This window comes from Camelus ferus, chromosome 7 (assembly GCF_009834535.1).
Source record: "Camelus ferus isolate YT-003-E chromosome 7, BCGSAC_Cfer_1.0, whole genome shotgun sequence".
NCBI classification, from domain to species: domain Eukaryota; kingdom Metazoa; phylum Chordata; class Mammalia; order Artiodactyla; family Camelidae; genus Camelus; species Camelus ferus.
Window position 1 is genome coordinate 36,406,091 of NC_045702.1, and position 21,675 is coordinate 36,427,765.

General features: G+C 44.5%; 1 protein-coding gene and 1 long non-coding RNA gene across 12 annotated transcripts in view; one reads left to right on the forward strand and one right to left on the reverse strand.

Moving 5' to 3' along the window:
- Positions 1 to 21,675, forward strand: part of ELMO1 (engulfment and cell motility 1) — a 491,925-nt gene that overhangs the window by 438,656 nt on the left and 31,594 nt on the right. For all 11 annotated transcript variants that reach the window (XM_032483695.1, XM_032483693.1, XM_032483692.1 and 8 more), the window contains 2 exons: positions 13,314 to 13,477; positions 18,571 to 18,683. In XM_032483695.1, coding sequence (XP_032339586.1) covers positions 13,314 to 13,477; positions 18,571 to 18,683 — 277 coding nt within the window. The remainder of the gene's footprint in view (positions 1 to 13,313; positions 13,478 to 18,570; positions 18,684 to 21,675) is intronic.
- The window catches only part of LOC116664886, a 54,037-nt gene that overhangs the window by 29,228 nt on the left and 3,134 nt on the right, over positions 1 to 21,675 (reverse strand). The window lies entirely within an intron of this gene.

Consider the following 21,675-nt stretch of genomic DNA (forward strand, 5'->3'; position numbering starts at 1 on the left):
GCCATGGTCTGTAGAACAACAAGAAATGGAAAATCTATGTTTCGTAGGATTGTTGTGAAGAATTAATGAGATTAAAGATACCAACTTTAGAGCACTGTACCTCCACCTCGTAAACACTCAGTAAATGCTAATAGTCACCATTCCATCATCTCTGATAGACAAAAGATGCTTTTTGAGCACCCATCCTGTTTGACTCTTATGACTCTACCTGGTTGGGTGAAAGAGGATGCATATTAGATTTATTTTCAGTTTAAAAATATGTTTTCTAATTCAAGAATGGGATGTGTGGCGAGGTCCAACATAACATGTATCTTTTTCTTAAGTAAAAAGTTGAAAACTTTCATCTGTAGTTTAACTTTTGGTTTTTTTGAAGCTTACTTTGTTTGTATCACTTTACATAATGTATACCTGTTTTCCCTTCTTTAACACTTTGTCTTTAAAAAAAAAATAACAAAACAACATTAACTGTCCAGTATAACTGAACGTTAATACAAATGATATCCTTTTGGAAATCATTTCATTTGTTTCTAATAAGCAAGTCACAAGAGGATTTGTGTTGTAGCAATAAACATTACTTTAAAAAAAAACCCTCAACTAATTCCATGCAAATTATAATTCTAAGAAAGTTCCTTAAGCATTGTTTGTGATCAGAAATTTTTTTCCAGAGTTACACAATGATTGAAATTTGAAAAGAAGGAATAAGGCGATTGTGTTCAACATTAGAAAGTCTACAGTTTAAACAAGGAGACCCACACCTTCCCACTATTTCCCCATTCAACAAACATGTTGTTCTAAGGCCCACGACTAGGTTCCTACCCTGGACATTACACCATGTCCAGAGGCATGGGAGGGAGGAATGATGTATATATGCCATGCAATTGCCACCTGTGCTTTCTCCTTCAAAGGACCCATCACTAAGGGAGGGGACCACATTCAGGTGAAGGCATAGCAGACCCAGGAGATTTCTGGAAACCATGGTGGCAATAGCTGCCTTCATCCAGCTGAGAGAGAGAGAGAGTGAATGAGCAGAAAGGAACAGGCATTGAATGGAAAAACACCAGAACTATTTCAGATCTTCCTTGGGTACATTGGCTCCAAACCACCAGACAACTGTCAGGATTTTGCAGAATCAGGGCACTTTGGGCTATTTAAATTGTCTGAGCCTTGTGGCCATGGTAGTTGACAGGCTCTGCTTTAAAGATAATGAACAGCTCGCAATTACTTGAGTTTGGAAAGTGTTCTTCTGCCCTGGGACACTATAATAACTGGCCATGGAAAAGAAAAGGCCTGGGGATTTATGAGGTGTCCCAGTTTACAACCATCTGGGAGAAATACAGCAGGACGTTGGTATAGCAGCATGTTAACCAGTTAATCTATCATTGCTACTGTTGTAAACCCTCTCTTTCCCTCTGCTTAAAACTATCACAGGGATTTGACCTCAGCCTTCAAAAAGACAGGCCAGAAATCAAAGTTTAAATATGTAACTCACAAATACAGTCAAGATGACCTTCAGTCTACTAGACTGAGGGGAAATTTCCCAGGTGTGAGAAATTTTAAAATCCACTAGCAATAAAAAGACAAATGAGGTATGGTCTCTTCCCTCAAAGGGCTCAAGGTCCTACTGGGAGCCTAGCAGTGAATACATAATTTCAGGACCCTCTAAGATGGGCAGCCATTGACGCCGTTGGGCAAGAATAGGAGTATATGTGTATGCACAAAACCCAGTAGTGTGCTAAGTCATCACTTTGCTTCCCTGCCCCCCAATGATACGGATAATTTATGCCCATAAGAGCACTCATTGAAGTCCACTGTTACTGTTTGTTTGCACACTACCTCCTCCTGGCTGCCTTTGCGTTCTACAAGAGTGACATTGGAACTGGTTCTTTGTGTTGCCACTACTTCAGCCAGTGCTTAGCACATAGTACATGCCCAGTAAATGTTACCGAGCTCATACAGAAATGAATGTATACAGCTGACCCTGGAACTCCTTGGGGGTTAGGGTGCCAACACTTCGTGCAGTCGGAAATCTACATATAATTGACAGTCAGCCCTCTTTTTGGGTAGCTGCTTCGTATCCATGGCTCCACATCTGAGGATTCAGCCAACTCCAGATCACGTAGTGCTGTTGTATTTACTATTGAAACAAATCCATGAAAAAACTGCCCGCATAGTTCAAAGCCATGTTGCTCTAGGGTCAGCTGTGCTTCGAAAGCTTCTAATGCAATATCAGGAATTGACAAATTACTAGATAAAATTTAGAAAATCATAATTTTTTTAAACTATTTTAAAAATTTACTCTTAAGATACTTTGTGGATGGTTCAGTTGAACTTATTTGGAAATTAAAATGCATACTACAGTGTTCTAAATTTCTCAACAAAGAATGGTCCATTTATAATATCATACTGTAGACTACAGAAGCAAATATTCCATGTACCATTTACTTAAAACTGAAAACACCAAAATACTATATGTTATTTATGGATACATGCATGTGTAGAATTATAAAAATATCTACAGAAAGAACATATCTCTGGCAAGAGTAGAATGAAAGAAGGACTTTTTGCTGTACCTATAGAATTTTATATTTTTAAAAAAGACATCTAAAACAAATACGGCAAAACGTTGACATAAATAAAATTAGCATGGTGGATGGTTGAGTATCTGCTGCATTATTTTCTATTTGAAGTATTTTGTAATTTAAAGTTGATAGTTACTTATTTAATGAAATAAAACAACTGGGAAAAGAAAAAGCACACTATCAATTTGGTGAGTACTGAAAAGAGGAAGGTATTTGGATATGGGTAGCAAGAACATTCCTTCCCTGTATGACACAGAGTTTAGATTTTTAAATTTAAATCCCACCGCGTGGCCATCCCCCTTGCCCAGTATCTCTGCTGAGGAGCCTCCACTGACACTTTTATTTTGGTGGCACTGTCTTTCCAGAGTGACTCACTGAGGCAGTGATTCTGATGTCCTCTGAATTCAGCAGCCTTGCCTGGTGTCAGAGCTAGTCTATGGAAGCCACCCCGTATCCCCTGTGGTCTTACCTAAGCAGTCTGCTTATGAAAAGTTTATTAAATCTCCCCTCCAGAGGGGCAGATTGTCCCCTTGCATTTGTCACTATTTAACAGCTTATACAGAACGTTGCTGGGAAAGCCAGATGTGTGAGGCTTCAGAATTCACCCTCCACGTGAGACAGTAGACATTTCATTTCTTTCTTAAAGGTGACAAATGTTAAAGTAGTTTGAAGCTGACTTATCTGCGCCCACCAATATTCTTCCTGTCCATTTTCCTTTGAGCTCATTCATTCACTCTACAAATATTTATGAAACTCAAATTAGATGGTGGACACAGCTGAGGTGAATGGGGTAAAATCCCCTCATCCACAGAAGCTGAGACACGCTGGGGGGAGATCAACACTTGAGCAGACGGGTGCCATTCACTGCTTTTCTTCATCTTACCTATGGATGAATGAAGAAGGGCAGTGAGTGGGTCTCAGATTGGTTGGTTAGCAGCGTTATTAAAAATGTGTAGCCATCTTCTCCCACCCCTGTTGGAAAAGGGTTTTCAAACCTTCTTTGCAAGAAAACCAGCCCCATTTGTTTCTGCCTCTCTCACCACACAGGGTCACATATTTTGACTGACTTACTTGACATGGTGTTTATGCAAAGCTGTGGCTTCAGTGCCACCCACTAACGTGATGAGGGCAGACTTTGCTTGCCTGAGGCCGACTCCATCAGACACTGGTGAAAAGAGCTTCCTGTTGGCCACCAGGGCCTTCAATTAGCTAACCAGCAGATCCAGCCTGATCGCTGTATTAATTAGACTCCTCATTTCAGTGAGGAAAGCTTGGTCACACAACTGTTTGTCTCTCCATCTCTCTCCCCCCGAGGGCGGGCTGCAGAGGGAAGGCAGTGACCCCAAACCTCACCTTTTCTGTCTCCTCTTTTGAGCTGGCTTCCTGTGGATGCTGAAGAAAGTGAGAAGGTGGTTGCTTCCATATCCATTGTTCTTCAACAAATCCAGCTCTAATTGATTTTAAGATGAATTGCTGGTTGAAAGCTTTATTTTATTTTATTTTTTACTGGCTATAAAGATGCCTGAAACTTTAAATTAAAACACCTTCTCGTGAGGAGCAGGGCAGCTGTTAGTGTGAGTGTCTTAGCCTCTGGAATGTGAAATCACCCAGTCAGCACTGGAGCGCGACCGCAGGGCAGGCATTGTATAACGAGTTATTTGAGGGGCTAATGGCAAAACCCTCAGAGCTCTCAGTTTGGATTTGACCAGATTCTCAGGCCATTTAAAGCTGCCTGAGCATCACCACCCCCTGCCATCCGACTCCTATTTTATTAGCAGCTAAAACCAGGGAAAGTTCTGAGCAAGGAAATGGCAGTGCCGAGCAGCTAGCTCCCTTTCTACCTGCTCCAGTGCCATCTGCTTTGCTCTCAGGGTGAGTTGGAAAAGTCATCTTTCATATTCTTTCTAATAATAGTCCTCAGTCGGGTTCCCCAAGCCCGCCTGGACAATGCCAGCCACAAGCCTGTCCGCTCAGGGTTGGCATGCAGGCTACTGCCCTGTGTCTGGAAACACTGATGCTGATTGCTGCCCAAGGAACCGTGAGATCATTAGGAAGATGATGGCTGCCTTTGCTAAAGGCATTCTGTAAGCAGCACCTGATCAAGGTAGGCAGATTCATGCACCACAGTGGCTGTGGCTGCCTTGGGATGGGAAGGGACCTAGGGAAAGTGACCTGGCCCTGGAGAGGAGGTGACTTCTGAGGGATCTCCTCAAGCTTGCTCAGAGCAGACACGGTCTCCTGACCAGCCATCTGACTGCCCCAGGTGAAGGCACTCATCTTGCCCACGCTGCAGCTAGAACCTGGAGGCCAAGCCTTGGGGGAACTGAGGGTATTAACGAGCTGAGGTCTGGGTTCCTCATCTGTGAGTTGCTCTGGCATTTCTAAGAGGAGATCTCACACCCCTTCTCTCTTTTCCTTGGAATGGCAGCCGTCTTGGCTCCTTCCTACCTTCTTAAGCCTCCTCATTTAGTAGCCCTCAACCCCAGCTGCACATTAGTACCCCCTGGGGGCTTTGCAGAGCGTGACCAGTGACCAGAACCCATTCCAGACCAGATGGATCAGAATCTCTGGGAGTGAGGTCAGGCAAAGTTACGTTTTAAATTTTGTTTTAGAGTCAGTGCAGAGAATTACTGATCTTGGTGCTATTTCTTTTCTTTTTTTTTTTTTTTTTTTTGTCATCATTTATTGAATCCATCAGTCACAAATTAAGCAGGTATTTTGTCAGTTACTATGTGATTGGATCGTATAGACTCTGGATGTACAAGAGTAACCAAGGAGGAAACAGTTCCTGACATTATGGTTCAATTTCTATGATGGGAGAATAGGTGGTCATAACACTGACTTTGCGGGGAGGGCAGCAGGTCAGGGAAGGCGTTCTAGAACTGATGAGCAGGTATTAGAAAGAGGGTATTAGTCACAGGTGGAAGGAGGAGCAGAGATGAAGGCATGGGGTGAAGTTCAAGGCGCTGAGAAAGGATCTCAGTGTGGCTAGACCATGAGGTGTAGAGGGTGGTGCCAAGTAGGAGGCACCAGCTAGAGGCGGAGTTGGAAGGCAGCCCCGAGAGCCCTTGTAGTCACACCAGAGAGGCTGGTCTTCACCCGCAGGCAGAGCTGAGCTAGGCAAATGATGTGGTAGGAATAATCTGGCCTCTGTGAGGAGGGGCTGGCAGGGCCAGAGATGAAGTCAGAGGCTGTTGGGTAAACCAGGACAGGTATTGGGGTAGGGGTCCAGGGACCGGTCAGTGAGAATAACATAAGGTAGACAGAGGGACAAATATTTAAGAGGTGAGTGAACGACACACATTCCTGAAAACTATAATTCTCAGAGCAAAATTCCCAACTTTTGTGAACATACAGATTCCCAAGCCCAAGTAGTTCCATTATTTTGGTCATTGCTACAGTTTTTCATCACTCACCAAAGACTCTTGAGTTTCATTATAGTCACAAGTACAGATACTTGGCGCCCCAAGAACAGACCTTGACTGGCAGCAGTTTGCACTCCAGACTCTAACTTGAGGGGAGTCAAACCAGTAGAATGTCTCAGTCTGCAGTGAACTGTTCTTCTCAGCTCTTGGGTACATATCTTGGCTTTTGATGTGATGAGTAACAAGCCTCCTATTTGCCGGGTTCGGAAATGCCGTCTTAGAGAGGAGCAGTTACAGTGACCTCACTGCCCACGCCACACCCAGCACTGGCCTTTGGCTCTGAGTTAGGTCACCACCACCCCTCCGATGCATGCCCACAGGGGCTCAGAGCTCAGAGGGTTGTTGGAGACCCGCTGGAGCAACAGAGGCGGGGAGAAGTGAAATCCCTTGCTATCCTTCTGATTCCTGCAGGCCAGGATTAGCCCCCACCCTCTGTGAAATGCAGAGGCAGTTTTTTGCATTTAATGATGAACAAAATATTTCAAATTCGTCTGGTATCATTGAGGACGTGTGATGCCGTCAGGAGGGGCTGGAGTTTGCACACCAGCCCAGCTGACCCTCTGTGATTCAGAACATTTCCATTCATTTGCATTAAGTCTGATCCCATTGGGCCCTGAAGAGCCAACCCGTCAACAGGGGACTGCATGGGTCAAACCCCAGTGGGAGGTGTGGCAGGAGGAAGCAAGGATGGGCCAAAGTGTCTTTCAGTCCCTGAAACTATTCAGGGGGAGAGCTGAGAACATGGTTAAAAATAAATAAATAAATCTTTAACCCATCTGAATCAATTCTATTCAATGCAACCTAAATGCAATCTTAAAATGCCCTGCACATGTTATGAACCCCCCGGGTGGTCATGAGGTTATTGCAGGCTGCAAAGAAGATTTTTCCCTTTGGATAAAAATGTCTTTAGGATAGTGACTCACAGAAAACGTCATAACGATGGGTATAATGTATTGGGGTAAATGCTCTGCATCTTCTGATCCTAACTAAAGATATTCACCTCCACATTATAGACGAGGAAACAGATTCAGAGAAGCCAGAGCAGTTTGCCCAGCTCAGTGAGTGATGCAGCTGGACTTTGAAGCAAGTGTGGCCTACTGCTAAATAAAGCCAGGCGTTTTTCCTCTATACCAGGGGCAGGCAAACCTCCGCCTGCAGGCCACACCCAGCTGACCATCTGTCCTGTCAAATCAGGTTTTACTGGAACGCAGCCACGTTCGTCATTGCTTGTTATCTGTGGCCACTTTCGCGCCACCACAGGAGAGCTGAGTTACAACAGACACTGTGTGGCCCACAAAGCCTGAAATATTTTATTATCTGGCCCTTAAGAGAAGTTGGTCGACCTCTGCTCTGTGCCACACTGCCCCAAAATAAATACCAAAAATTTAAGTGCTGCTCCTTAGGCCCATTTTTCTCTTTCCTTCATTGAAAACCCTTGACAGCACTCAGCAAAAACTCTCATTTGCCCCGGATGCTCAGGCAGTCCACTCCCTCCCTAGCCATGGCAAAACTACAAAGGAAAACCATCCTTAGCCTCCAGAAGCTGTCCTAATTTTAAAGACCTCTGGGGTATGGAGGGGGCATTCAACAGCCTACATCTGGGTCAGTATTTGTCCCTGTCAGGAAAGTCACCATTTTTTACCTCAATATCTCATACTCTTTCTGGGCAAAGCTACTTCTCTTCACATTCTAACGTTGGAGAGTAGCCCCTCGAAGTCATCCCTGGTTTCCAGGAAGTTATCCTGCCTACACATGTGGACTTGGGGGTCTTCCTTACCTGAGACCCATCTCCAGGCAGAATCCCTCAAGCTTTTTGGTCCTTGTGAGCCTTCAGTCATTTTGTTTTGTGTAAAGAACATTTCTGGGAAGAAAAATGGTCGAGTACTGAAGCCCAGCACTGAAAACTCTGCCCCCAGGAGTCACTTTAAAGCTGGACTGAGTTAGCATCTGTCTTCACCAAGACAGCCTTTTCTCTTCATTAGGAGCTAAATCCATTTCATAAGGCATCACTGATTGGGTAAATTGTGCTTTTTTGTAAGTGCTGACCCCTGCTTTAGTGGCAGTGCCCAGTAGCGTGTGCTACTGTGGCTTCTCCAGAAACCCTCCGCTTGGCTTCAGATCAGCCCCTTCCAGCTCAGCCCTGGAAGCTCAGAATGACCTCTGGAACCCTGAGACACGATCTCAAAGCCACAGACATTATCTTTAGGCTGCATAAAAGTGCTCTTTGAAAACCATGTCAACAGTCTTACAATTCTGTTAAAGATGTATTTGTTTAATTCTACAGATGAAAAGTAGGAGCCTGAGAATCTTTGCTATTCAACAGATCAGTCGTTATTACAGTCTGGAAGATAGTATGTTAAGTACTGTAGGTCACAATACAAATAAGAAACGGTGGCTGCTCTCCAGGGATTTACAATCTAGATGGGGTGAAAGGTAGACCAGTAACTAATGAAACTGCTCTGTAGTGATGGGACAAGATTCACTCTAGGGGCCAAGCTGAAGGCTCAGAAGTTCTGCTGGGTGTCTGCTGAGATCAGAGGTCCTCACACCTATAGGGGCTGTTGAAACACTGATTCCTGGGCCCACTCCTCGAGTTTCTGATTCAGTGGGTCTGGGGTGGGCCTGAGCAGTTGAATTTCTAGCAAGTTCTCAGGTGATACGGATGTGGTCTGGGAATACTCTGCCAAGGATATTTTTAGGGGAGAAACCTCTGACATAATTTCATTCTCAGAAGATAAGGAAACTCACATTTGTTGTGAATCTAGTATGTTCCATTTAATGTATCGGATACTTTACGTGTAATATCCTGTTTAGATTTTACAAGAACCCTGTGAACTCTGTTCTGGTACTTCCACTGTACGGTGAGCAAATTAAGGCTTGAGAAGGGGAACTCGTCTTTGCAAAGTATCTACACTGCACCATAAAAGGCATTAGGCTTTGTCTCATTGGCAATAACCTGATGAATCCTAAATGATTAGTTCTCCCAGTTTATAGATGATGAAGAGGAGTCTGGGAGGGATTGAGTGTCTTGAGGAAGTCCACAGCCTGGCTTCAGAATTGTGTGTTGAGCTCTAAAGGCCGTCAAGCCATCCTGCAATCAGCACCCATCTGTTTGCTGAAAGCTACTAACGTGGACCCCAGAAGCGTATTTTCTTTAATATCTGAGGCATGCACTGCCTCCCTCGTGTCATTGCTCTTGCTGATTCCTCTGCCTGATTCCCTTTGCCTCTTCTTCACCTCGTAACCCCCATTCATCCCTCAAGTCCCAGCAACAACTTTGCCACAGTCATGTAGGCTTTGTTGGCACCTCATCCACCCCAGCTGGACCAGGAATAAAGATCCCTTTGGTGATTTATCATTAGTAAGAGAAAAAACTTCAACTTTTTCATCTTAGCCAGCAAAGCCACTTGCTGTCTGCTGCCTTACCTCGAAGCCCCACCTCATTTCTCCAACCGAATGAAACCACCATTCACTCTTCCCCACCCAGAGCTTTCCCTCCTCCCTCCGAGCCTTGGCTCATGCTGTTTCTTCCACCAAGAATGGCTCCTTCCCTGCCCCTCTTCCTGTCCACGTCTGGCCTCTCCTTAAGCCCTAGGCAAAAGTCGCAGTGCTGTGCCCTCAGCCTGCTGGCACTTGAGAGGGACTCAGTATTTGGGGAATGAACATCTTGCCCTTGCTCCTCTGTGACATCCCTTCCTCTCTTGGGGGAGGCAAGTACGTACATGTCTTTCCCTTTCCCAGACCGGGAGCTCATTCAGCACAAGCTCTCATTCAGCAGTGCCTTGCACAATGTGAATGCTCAAAAACAGTTGTTGAATGAATGGAGGAATGATGCTGGGTCAAGGTGTGGCTAAAGGCAGGGTCAAAGAGGTGATGAAACCAGGGGCACATGGAGGCTCAGTGCATCGGGAGCACATTTCAGTTCACAACAGCAAAACCAGAGAGCCATTAGACTATGAGCCTGCTCCGTTCTGTTCGGGGATCCCCAGCACTTACACCTTTAGCCCCATCTTCCAAGGAGCCAAAAGATTTTCTTGCACCTGAAGTACAAATGTCTTGTGGGACCCCCCACTTCTTTTGTAACATGTGACATTATTATAGAGAACATGTGCTGGGAAAACTCTGGAAACACACCACAGGCACAATTCAGACCTTGATTAAATCATCAGTCAATACCACATGCAGATTCTAAGAGCATGTTTTCTTTGATGTCTATGGCAAAGCACATGTTGTAATTAAGAAGTCTGAAGTTCATTGATTTACTAATGCCTCTGCAACACCGTCTGTGGGTTTTTCAAACAATGATTAAAGGTCTGATATTTTCCAAAGAGGACAGAGTTAAGAATGGTGGTTGTGTAAGTGTTGTGATTTAAATTGCACATAGGGAGCATTAATAGGGACTTGACACCCTTAATTCTAGTCCTTGTAGATGCTACTTTGCAAAGGAACAGAGGACTATTTCACTTACGCAACAATTTTATCCCTTCTTAAGAAAACAATGACATCTATCACTGGGGTCATTGTCTTTGGCACACAGAGTGACCATACCATGTCTCAGGGTCAGTGCCAAGCAAAACTGTGAAGCAGGCAGAGCTAGTCTTTGGCTCCACTCACCTCTGTTTATGCTCTGTATCCACCACTTACATCCCTTCCCCTGGGGCCAGTGCCCTCTAGACTTCTTCTCCCTTATCAGCCTACTCTAAGGAAATGGGCTATATTTTCTTCAGACTGAAGTGTAAGTGACTGTTGGGAATTTAAGGCATTTTTCTACTTAGGGATGCTAACATCTAGCAGGGATCAAAGTCTTAAGCTAGAGAAATGGAACTCTAGGAGTGGATTTTAAGCATAAGATATAAGTAGGAACTGAAGAGTTTCCCTACTTACATAAGGGATTATCATCATTTCCATGCAAAGGTGCAACCATGAGCATAGAAATGAAGGTGATTTTTTGAAGTTATTTCTTTTACCGAAGTAGCTTTGTTGTTTCTATCTAGTTTCCCTCTCCTATTTCTGGGCAACCTCAGCCCCAGAAGCTGGTACTTCTCTTTAACTTCATGTTTGGGATCTTTGGTTGCAAGGGACAAGAATCCCATTCAAACCATTACAAGAAAGAAAAGAAGGCTTATGTAACCAAACCACCAGACGTCAAGGTTAAATATTATGTTGAATATGGTTTCACCATTAATGACACATTTTCTCTCATACACACACACACACACACACACACACACACACACACACACACACTTCTACCTTTCTTCTGTTTGATTCTACTGGCATTGGTGTTATTATCTTCTGCTCTCCCACATGTTAAAGACAGTCTTACAGGTCTCAGTTTGAGAGAGAGCGTGCGTATTTCAGCTCTGCTTCAAGTCAGGTCAGAAAAGTCTGGGGAAGGATGCTGACTGGTCAGTTCGTGGCACATGCCAGCTTACCAGCGTGATCATGGTGTTTAGACACATGTAGTCTGGTGATTGTCATTTCTGTGACAGCCCTTTAAGAAACACTTGAAGTAGAAAAATCACCCAGCCCTCTGACTTTCTGTTTCCTTATCTATAAAATGAGGAAAGTGGGGATATCTCTAAAACTGTCCTGGCTTTAACCTGATTCTATTTTAAAATTGTTTCTTCATTTTTGTATCTTTGTATCTTTTACGCGTCCCACCTCCCACTAGAAGGTCACAGAACATTGGGAGATAATAATTATCTCTTTGGCTCAACCCTGAGTTTCTCTAAATGGGGAAAGGGCAGCTCCTGGGGTGCCCCTCACATGAAACTGCAAAGCATTATAATTCAGCCTTGACCAAATTTAACCACCATTTACGCTGCATGATAAAAGATGGCCACGATGTCAAAATTTGTCAAGCATCCCAAATTTAGCATTTTGCCTGAGTCAGAAAAGAAGCAGATCAGGTGGAAGGTCAACTGGAAATTTTCCTCTGTGCCATTGTGCTGGGGGTATGAAACAAGATTTATGTAAGTGGTTCCAATTCAGATACAGCCCAGGTTAGAGTGACTAAGGAGTGGTACTTCCCAGTTTATGCACCTATTTTCACACCACTGAACAACCATTCTTCCTACGAAACCCATATGATGCCGCCTTCTCTGAAATGCCTTCCCACCTGCCGACGGAGTTCATCAGTCCCTCTTCTCTGTCACAGCCACACTTCTGCTGTCTTTCTGGCTCTCCTGTTAGATCATTGGTTCACAGAAGGCGAGGGCCATACCTCACTCATCTTTAAACTCCTAGTGCCTCACCCAGTATAGAGACATGGTAAGCACTCAACAGTGTTTGTTGTGTTGACTTCATAAATAATGCTTCTCAGTTGCTAGTCCTACATTCAAATCCCAGCTCAGCCACCTACCAATCAGCTGTATGATTTTGAACTAGTTACTCAATGTTTCAAAGCCTCAGTTTCTTCACATGGAAATGGAAATGATGATAATATTACCTCATGCCTTTGAGTGGATTCGGAGAAGGAATATATATAAAGCACCTTCCATAGTATCTGGATATATATAAAACACCTTCCATATCTCATTTGTAATGGAGAATAAAAAAAGAAGCAGGGAGATTACAGCAAGTCTCTTGGATGCCTCTATGTTTTCTGGTCTTTTCCTGCTCTATATATTCTGATGAAGATAAATCCACATTAATAAAGGCAATGGTTAATTGCCTCCTTGTGGGCTGGACCCATCCTGAAGCAGAAAATTATCATATTCTTCTTTTTTCTTAAGGCTTCAAATGGAATATGTCTGTTCTACTTCAATAGACCTCTTTTTTTAGTGCCTGGCTCAAACAGGCACATGCACATTTCCAAATACATTATTTGTATGAACACTCTGGCCTTAACTACATGGGGAAAGCAATCTAGGGGGGCGAGTGTGGGTATGATTTTACATTCACTTGAACCGGTGCCAACCAAACTTTCACAGTTAATTGTGTCTCAGCAATTTTCTCCTCGAAAAAATAATGATTATGCAGACTTCTAGCTGTTGCCTGGACTTCGTTCTTGAGTTTGCATTGTTTACAGTCATGTAATACATTAAGCAAAAGGATATATATATATATGCCCTCCCACCCCAAGGCTCCCACCTCCCCCAATTCAAAGTTAGTCATCCATCTCCTTCCTTGTGGTTCTGGCGGTACAGGAGAAAATGGAAGATGTACATCATGGTAGTTGACTCTTTGGAGAAGTACACTCGAGGTTTGGGCTCAGGGAGGTCGGGAGCCATTGTCTGTGGAAGACTTTTCTGAATAGGTAAGGTCAATCCCCAGGAAAATTACGGTCTTCCTTTACTCCTCACAGGTAATGCAGGTGGTGAAGGAGCAGGTTATGAGAGCTCTTACAACCAAGCCTAGCTCCCTGGACCAGTTCAAGAGCAAACTGCAGAACCTGAGCTACACCGAGATCCTGAAAATCCGCCAGTCTGAGAGGATGAACCAGGAAGATTTCCAGTCTCGCCCGATTTTGTAAGTTACCCCTGACCTCTACCTCCTCAAGGGCTCTGATGCCCCATTTCTGGAGTGAAAGTCTAGATCACACGGTGGAGCTGCGCTGTGAGCTCTTCACGGAAGGCCAGCAAAAGATTTATATTTAGTTCCTGAAGTCTCAGCAGCTCCTTGAGGAAGGCTGGGCAGGGGTGGGCTAGAGGGAGGCGGGGACAGGTGCTGGCAGGAGGACCTAAACCAAGAAGTGACCCAGTTACCAACAAGTCCTGTAAGGATTTGCAGCTGAAAAGTCTGGAACCTTTTGGAACCAAGATGCTCTTCCCAGCCCGAGTGAGACTTACTGATAATTAAAGCAATATGAACAGTGGGAGGGAGGGAGGGCTTGAGAGGAAGAGAGATCTACTTTTCCCTGCCCTGTTGGCTCTGCTTCACTTCAGAACATCTCACATCACCCTTGTGACTGTCAACCCACAGGCCTCAGGTGGAGAAGCAGGGGACCCCTTTCTATAGGACTTGGCATCAAATGCCACTTGCAAGAGTTGTATGATTTCTTGTATCTCCATCATTTTTCTTAACGAGTTGATTTATATTTTTTTTATTTTGTGTGTTGGGGTGTAATTAGGTTTATTTATTTATTTATTTAATGGAGGTACTGGAGATTGAACCCAGGTCCTCATGGGTGCTAAGCATGCACTCTACCACTGAGCTCTACCCTCCCTGCCTCCATGTTTAAGATGTTCTGACCCTTGAACGGGAAAACTGTTTTAGATGGTTTTGTTTGCTTCATCTTTTTCTTAGTACTTGCCTGTTTATCTTCCCTTGTCCTTTTCTAAGAACTAGGTCAGTTTTATTACCCTTATAATTTATAGGGAAGGAAATAGGAACACGGGTGGGGGGTAAGGAAAGTGTTTGACATTTATTCTCATTCTTCCCTCAGAAGACTGGACACAGCTTCTCGTGAACTTTACTATAAAGTCATCTGACACCATAGGTGTCAGGAAACTCATCTTAAACCTCTCTCTCCCTGATTCTTTTTCTTTCTGCCTTTCTTTCTGTTTCTTGCTCCTATATATTTGACATTTTTAATGTTTGACAGTTTGCAAAGCACCCCCTTACGCTGTTTGATTTCCTCATACCCATGTGAGGCAGGCAAGCCTTATTCCCATTTGAGGACCAGGATGTAGTCTAGAGAGGTGAAGACCTTGTGAGCAGAGTGGAGGAGCCAGGACTTGAACTCCAGCCTGCTGACCCCTTAGCCAATGCTTTGTCTACCCTACTGGAGCTCCTTTGCGCAGTGCAAGACTAAGGTGAAGTTTAAAAAAGTGCGCAGATCTGAAAAAACTATAGCCAAGCTATAACATCTACTTTGTGTCTGTTTTCAAGCATTAAGAAGCACCATTAGAAGCTGCAGAACAGAACTGCAGGCTTTGGTGGGGATGAAGTTAGGCAGCAGGGGAGGGGAAGTGCTTCCTGAGGGTCTTCAGCTCACATCTACCTAAAACCTAAGCCGTACTGCACTGGGCAGCAGGCAGCTCTCGCTAGAGGCAGCCCTGAGGTTTTGCATCGGTCCTCATCTAGAAGAGGGAACAGCCCCACATACCAGGCAGCAGAAATAATTTTGGATAAATAACTGACTCCTCAGAATGCAGTTTCTCTCTTGCAAGGAGGGACAGTGGCGCCTTGCCCCATCCCAGGGCCCACAGTACTGAAACGTTGGAGTTCATAATGTCTGTTTCTGCAGATGTGTGAACACAAGGAGATTTTATCATGCTTTTGGCAACAATTCTTAAACCCTAAAGGGAGACTTGAGGAACCACTTCACCTTTGTAATGATAATATTTTAGTGGGGAGAAATCAATGAGAAACATGGTAGGTAAGATTATAGCATGTCGGAAGAGGATACAGGAACTAGAAAGCAGGATGAGGGAAATGGAGAGTTTGCAATTTTAAATACAGTGACGGAAGTAAGTCTGTCTAGTTGGGATGGTGACATTTGAGTAAAGGTGACATTTGAGTAAAAGTAAAGTAAAGAGACTAAGGCTGTGTGTTTAGGAGAAGAGCAGTCCAGCAGAGAGAATCACCAGAGCAAACTAGGCGTAGGTCTGGGTGCTCGGTAAATTACAAGGAGGCGAGTGTCACTGGAGCAGAATAAGCAATAGGAGGAGAGGCCAGAAAGGTTGCCGGAGCCTGAATCCATGGGGCTCTGCCAGAGCCATTGGGTTTTGAGCAGAGGGCTGATGTGCTCTGACTTAGACTTTTAATGATTCCTCTTGCTGCTGTATTGGGGATAGACTCCGAGGAGGCAAGTTTGGAAGCAGGGAGATCAGTGAGGACGTGATTTCAATAATCCAAGCAAGAGGTGATGAGAAGTGATGAGTCTGCCATAGCTTAGATAGACGTTGAAGATAAAAAGCCAGGGTATGTCCTGATTGACTTGATGTGGGGTGTAAGAGAAGGATGAACTCAAGTCGGAACAACTAAAGGACAGAGTGAGTGGAGCAGGTTTGGAAAAGGGGACCAAGAGTTCAGCTTTGGGACATGTCAAGTCTGAGGTGTCTGTGAGATATCCAAACAGGCAGCTGGATTGATGAGTTTGGAGCTCGGCCGAGAGGTCTAGGTTGGAAATATAAATTTAGAGGTTGTCAGCAGAAAGTAGGTATTTAAAGCCATGAGTCCGTAATATAAAGAACAGAAGAGTTGCAAGGACTGACCTTGGGGGCCGTGCAGTGAGGCAGGAACAGAACAATTTCCTTGAAATAGACACTGTCACTCAGCCCAGAGTCTCCCCAGAACCCTTGTAGAGCAGGGGTTGGCAAACTATAGCTCTTAGGCCAGTTCTGACCCAAGCAGGCCAGCACTACTTGTTTTTGTAAATTGAGTTTTATTGGAGCAGAGCCACACTCCTTTGTTTACATGCTGTCGACTGCTTTCACTCTACCGTGGCAGAGTTGAGTAGTTGCAACAGAGTTTATGACCCACAAAGTCTGAAATATTTATTTATCTGGCCTTTTACAGAAAAAGTTTGCCAGCTTCTGTTCAGTATGAACACCAGGGAGCCACTCAGCAGGGCAGACCCCAGATCCAGGAAGGAATCTTGCCAGCCTAGGGGTGCCATCTGTTCCTCTGTGAAGACACTGGCCCATTGAGCCTGGACTTGGAATTCTCTTCTGGAAACAGTGCAGACTTTGAATTGCTCTTCACACACTCATTTACCCTACCTCCTTCAGTCTTCCTCTTTTTGCTTATTTACAAGGCTTTTAGACAGAATTAGAGGAATATTTATCAAAGCAAAACCAGTGAATCCATGACCTTGGCCTCACTGGCCCCAAGGTAAGAATTTCAAAACCCAATTCCAGCCCATGGTTATTACCTGGATTACCCCAGAGGCCGAATGTCGTCCACAGAAACCCCTATAGAATCCTTATATAAGGATTACATAGGTTTTCCTAACATGAGTGAATTTTACAGTTACTGAGTCCATTTGAAGAGATAGAAGAGGAAATCACTTAAGGAAAAAAAAAAAAAAGCTGTTCCATTTCCCTCATTGGCCAGCCACGTTTTGGAAATTTTGGGGGGTTCATAACAAGAAAAAGATAATTTTTGTAGCAACAGATCCACTTAGGGTTCTGATAGTCTGTCCCCAAAAGACGGTCCATAACAGAGGGTGACATGATGAGCACATCTGTGTCTTACTTTTATTCTTTTTCTTTCTCATGTGTAAATAAGAGTTTGTTCAAGAAAGACTCGAGTTTGTACCCCTATTCAGCTTCATCTCTGTAAGCTGTTCCCCCATCTGTTACAAGAGAATGATGATATTAATGCCTGTTCCCAAAAGTTGGGGTGTTTTGGGGAACAAAGTGGGGAGGGGATGTTAAATGAGCTAAAATCACATAGTATCCTACCCGGCTCATAGCAGACACTTACCTGGTGTTTGTGCCTTCCGTACCTGGGAACAAAACACCCTGTGAGGACAGATTGCCTGCAGTCCAGAGCAAGTTCAGAATTAAGGTTGAAGCTGATGAAAATGTGAGCCTTGACTACAGTCATATGTAATATGGGTACATGGAGTGTTTGCCCTGAGGAGAGTAGAGAATATTATCAAAGCAAAACTCAGTAACACTTGGCATTCCTGCCCAGTGCTTACAGCTCACTTATTCTCACACTGTCTCTTTTGGGAAAGGAAAGATTTCTTATTCCCATTTTACAGATGAGGAAACTGAGACTTGACAGGAGCTAGACCAAATGCCATTCATGGGCAGAGCCTAGATTCAAATCTTAGTCTTCTGAGTTTTGGTCAATGCTTTCAACACTGCCCTGAGGGCTGGGCTCTGGGTCTCCCTATCCATCCTCAAATAGAACAGCTCTCACTTTACTAGATTCAAATGCTAGTGTGCTATGTAAAATTTCACAGGATTAAAAAAAAAATCTCTGATCTTTAGAAGAAAAATTTTAAACCCATTGCATTCTATTATCATATCTTCACAGCATAGTGCTTCTAAACCTAAATTACATTATATTAGCCTGAGACAAGTAGCAAATAATCCTTAATTTATCCCTTCATTATCCCAGTCTCTGTGGGCAAGACTCTGGGATGATGTGCTGTTCCCATTTGTGACAGAAGTGAGAGCAAAATGCGGCCCTGTGGTTTCAGTCCTGTGTTTCTGTGGAAGGATGATTGCGTGGCTGTCCAACATTCTTCTTTGGTCAGATTACAGATGTCGTCTAGGAGTTTATCTGCTGTAGAGGGGGAAATACGACTAGAGATTTGTTGTCTCAGCAGAGCTGAGTGAATTTTTGTCTAAGTTTATATCTGTGGCTTTGTAAAACAAGAGAAGAAATTTCTTGGGAGACGTTGGTCTAGAAAAACGTCATTGAAGTGGCTGGTGCTCCTGTGGGTATTCTGTAAATGTCAGGGGATCAGTAGTGTTATTAGAACAGATGACCCTGTGCATGGATGCTTAATACAGGATTCTCTAGAGCACCAGCTTGGGAGGCTTCAGGATGTTCATGAAAAGATGCAGCCTCCACTCGCCTGCCCCATCTGCCCGTGATGCCCTTTCAGCCAAGCGCTGTTCTCAAGGCGTGCTGTGGAATATGTGTTTATTCTTTCACAGGGAACTAAAGGAGAAGATTCAGCCAGAAATCTTGGAGCTGATCAAACAGCAACGCCTGAACCGCCTGGTGGAAGGGACCTGCTTCAGGAAACTCAACTGCCGGCGGAGGCAAGGTATTGTTTGGGGCCAACCCAGACCCGGTAGGGCAGACAGTGGCCTCCTCCCGGGGGAATCACCTGTGCCTGGGTGTTCGTTTAAGAGTAGGCCATGCAGCATTGTGCTCAGTAAGTTCTGATTTCCCCTGCAAACCCAGGAAGAATCAAAGTCCAGAATCACCAGAAGATGGGTGGAATTGAAGAGCCGCCGAGGCCATTTCATGCCTTAACTCTGCCAGTAGTCTTGCAAGAACAGCGGACGTCACTGAGAGCTTACCACATGCCAGGCTCTCACTTGACTTATCTTAAAGCATTGCATCCTCACAGTGACCCTATGAAGTAGCTACTGTGATTACGCCCAGTTTACAGATAAGGAAACTAGGGCAGTGAGGTGCTAAGTAAGTTGCCCACAGTCACAGAGGAGCAAGAATTTATACTCTGGCAGCTCTACAACGTTTACTTTTAATGACTCACTGGGCTATCAGGAGAGCTGGCACCCACTTGATGCAGGAAAAACGGATGTGGGGTGTGAGGAAGGCCGTGCCCCAGGCTTCAGTTGAGCCCCCGGCATGTGCCCCACCAAGTGAGGGTCCTTGGTTTCGCACAGGAAAGAATTCAAGAGCGAGCCATAGTTGAGTAAAGGTAGATTTACTGCGAGAGATGCATTGAAAGGCAAGAGAAAGGCCACAAGGTGTGCGGGTTGGGTGCTCATATTAAAAGTAGGTACACACTCCATAGACAGAGTGTGGGCCATCTCGAAGAGGGAGAGAGAGGGGGCGGTGGCCGCGAGGCACCGTGTTGCCAGTTTTTATGGGCTCAGTGGCTTCATATGCTAATAAGTGGAAGGACCAGTCTAACTAGTCTGGGGAAGGGGCTGGGATTCCCAGGAAGTTGGCCATTTCCCACTCTTTGACCTTTTGTGGCTAGCCGTGGGACTGCCGTGGTGCCTGTGGGCATGTTATTCACCACATTAATATATTACAGTGGGCGTACAATGAAGCTCAAGATCTGCTAGAAGTTAAATCTCTCATCATCCTGAGCCTCAAGGCCTCCTGGGGGTTGAATCTTTCACCATTGGTGTTAATTGCTGTAGCACTCCTTGAATGGCTGTGCCCTGCCCCCTTCCTGTCTCACATGGTTGGATTTGATCCTGGAATTTTCAGTGTGGATGGTCCTTATTTTCAAATCCTACACCAATTCTGTTCCAGGTCTGAATTACTGTGTTTGTAGATATAAGTAACAGAGAACCAAGGTGAGATAGAATCCCGTTTTCATAATCTTTCGAGGCAAATTTCTGAATTGTCTCTACATATTTTAATCCCAAAATATAAAGTTAAAATAGGTGCCATGAGCCTAGTTCCAATAGACAGAAAGCATTTCCAGCTGTTTCTTACCCAGGGAAGTAAAGTCCCTTGATTGCTTTCTTGCTTTCTGGACATACTGCTGATTGCAAAGACAAGGTACTTTGTATCATACCGTCCTAGAAACGAAGAGCCAGAAAATAAAACTGAAAAATAAGATTCGGGGAGAGGTGAAGAGATTTAGAAACAGTCAGGAACAAGCATACACATTAGCGACTCAACCAGAAACGAGCATCAGTTGTGGCCCGGGAGAAACTCCGGCAGGTGTTTTTGAAACCTGATGCACGCCCTGCTGGGACACAGAGCCCAACCAGTAACGACAAGCATCACTTCATGTTTATGCTGAGCCCATCCTCCTGGCCATTTACTTTTAATGGCTTTTGTGCTGAATATGGAGTAAATTCAAAGTACTTCAAATGTAACCATTAAAAATCACATTAAGAAATGTCCAAAGGCAGAACTTCCTTGACAAATGAAAATGCAGGTCATTCTCAGAGGATGAGAAACCCTGACAGTGAGCTTCAGGCTGGGCCTCAGGAGAGGACAATGGGCAAAATAGGAAAGGGCTGAGCTCCTGCTGGGACTGAGACAGGCTCACGTTAGGAAGAGCAGCGGGCGCTCCTCTCTCCCATGCAGACTTTGAAGGGTGAGTTCGCCCCCTCTTTGCTCATTGCGTTCCTTGCATTGGGCATCTTCGCCAGAGTAAATGCTCTTCCGAGAATACAGTATGGCACAGCAGGGAGGACAAGAGCCCTGGATCCAGATGAAGGGGACTCCATCCTGCCTCTGCCCCCGTCCAGCTCTGCGACCCTGGGCACTTTCCCCATCTGAAACAGGGATGACAATGCCTGTCTCCTGAAGCTGTTGTGAGGAAGAAAGGTGGTCATGTACGCAGCTCTTAGAAAGCAGCAGCAAAGGGCAGCTGCTGTTTTCTTCTGGAAGAAAATAACAATATCCTGGGAGTGAGCAGACTTGGCTTTAGGCTTCTCAACTCTGTAAGTAACTACCGGGTGTCTTTAGGCAGGACACGTGACCTCTCAGGGCCACGATTTCTCATCGGTTAAGTGGGAGAGTAGGACCAGATGATCTGTTAGTTCAGTCAGCCAGATGGTCACTTACATGCCCTGATCTCCCCACTGCCTTTGGCAAAATCAACATTCAGGATATATTGTCCAAATAAGGTGATTTATAAAGTTTTTATCTACCTGACATTCAACAGAAGTTGGGGGGGAGGGGAGAGGTTCCAAATTGACACGTACCACCAAATGCCTCCTTTCATGCCCAGCTAGAATCCTTCGGAACCTAAAGCAAAGAACCCAAATTAACCTTCCAGTCTACTTCATCATGAGACTTCCCCTTCTAGGCTGAAATGAGTAGATTCTACTAGAATAATCCTGTTTCCATATGTAATAATTATGATTATTTTGGCTAAAGTGTTAGTCCTGAATATGCAAATTTTTCCAGTTGTCTAAAAATGAATTACCTAATGAACAACAAAAAAAATTTAGCATCTAGATTATAGATTTATTAGTTAAACTCCCTAAGGAGCATGGCCATCTGTGTTTAGTATAAAATCATCCTTCCAAGTACAGAAAGGAAGGCTTTTTGGTGTTTAGTAAATTGATTTAAAATCTGGTGACTAGCTCTGT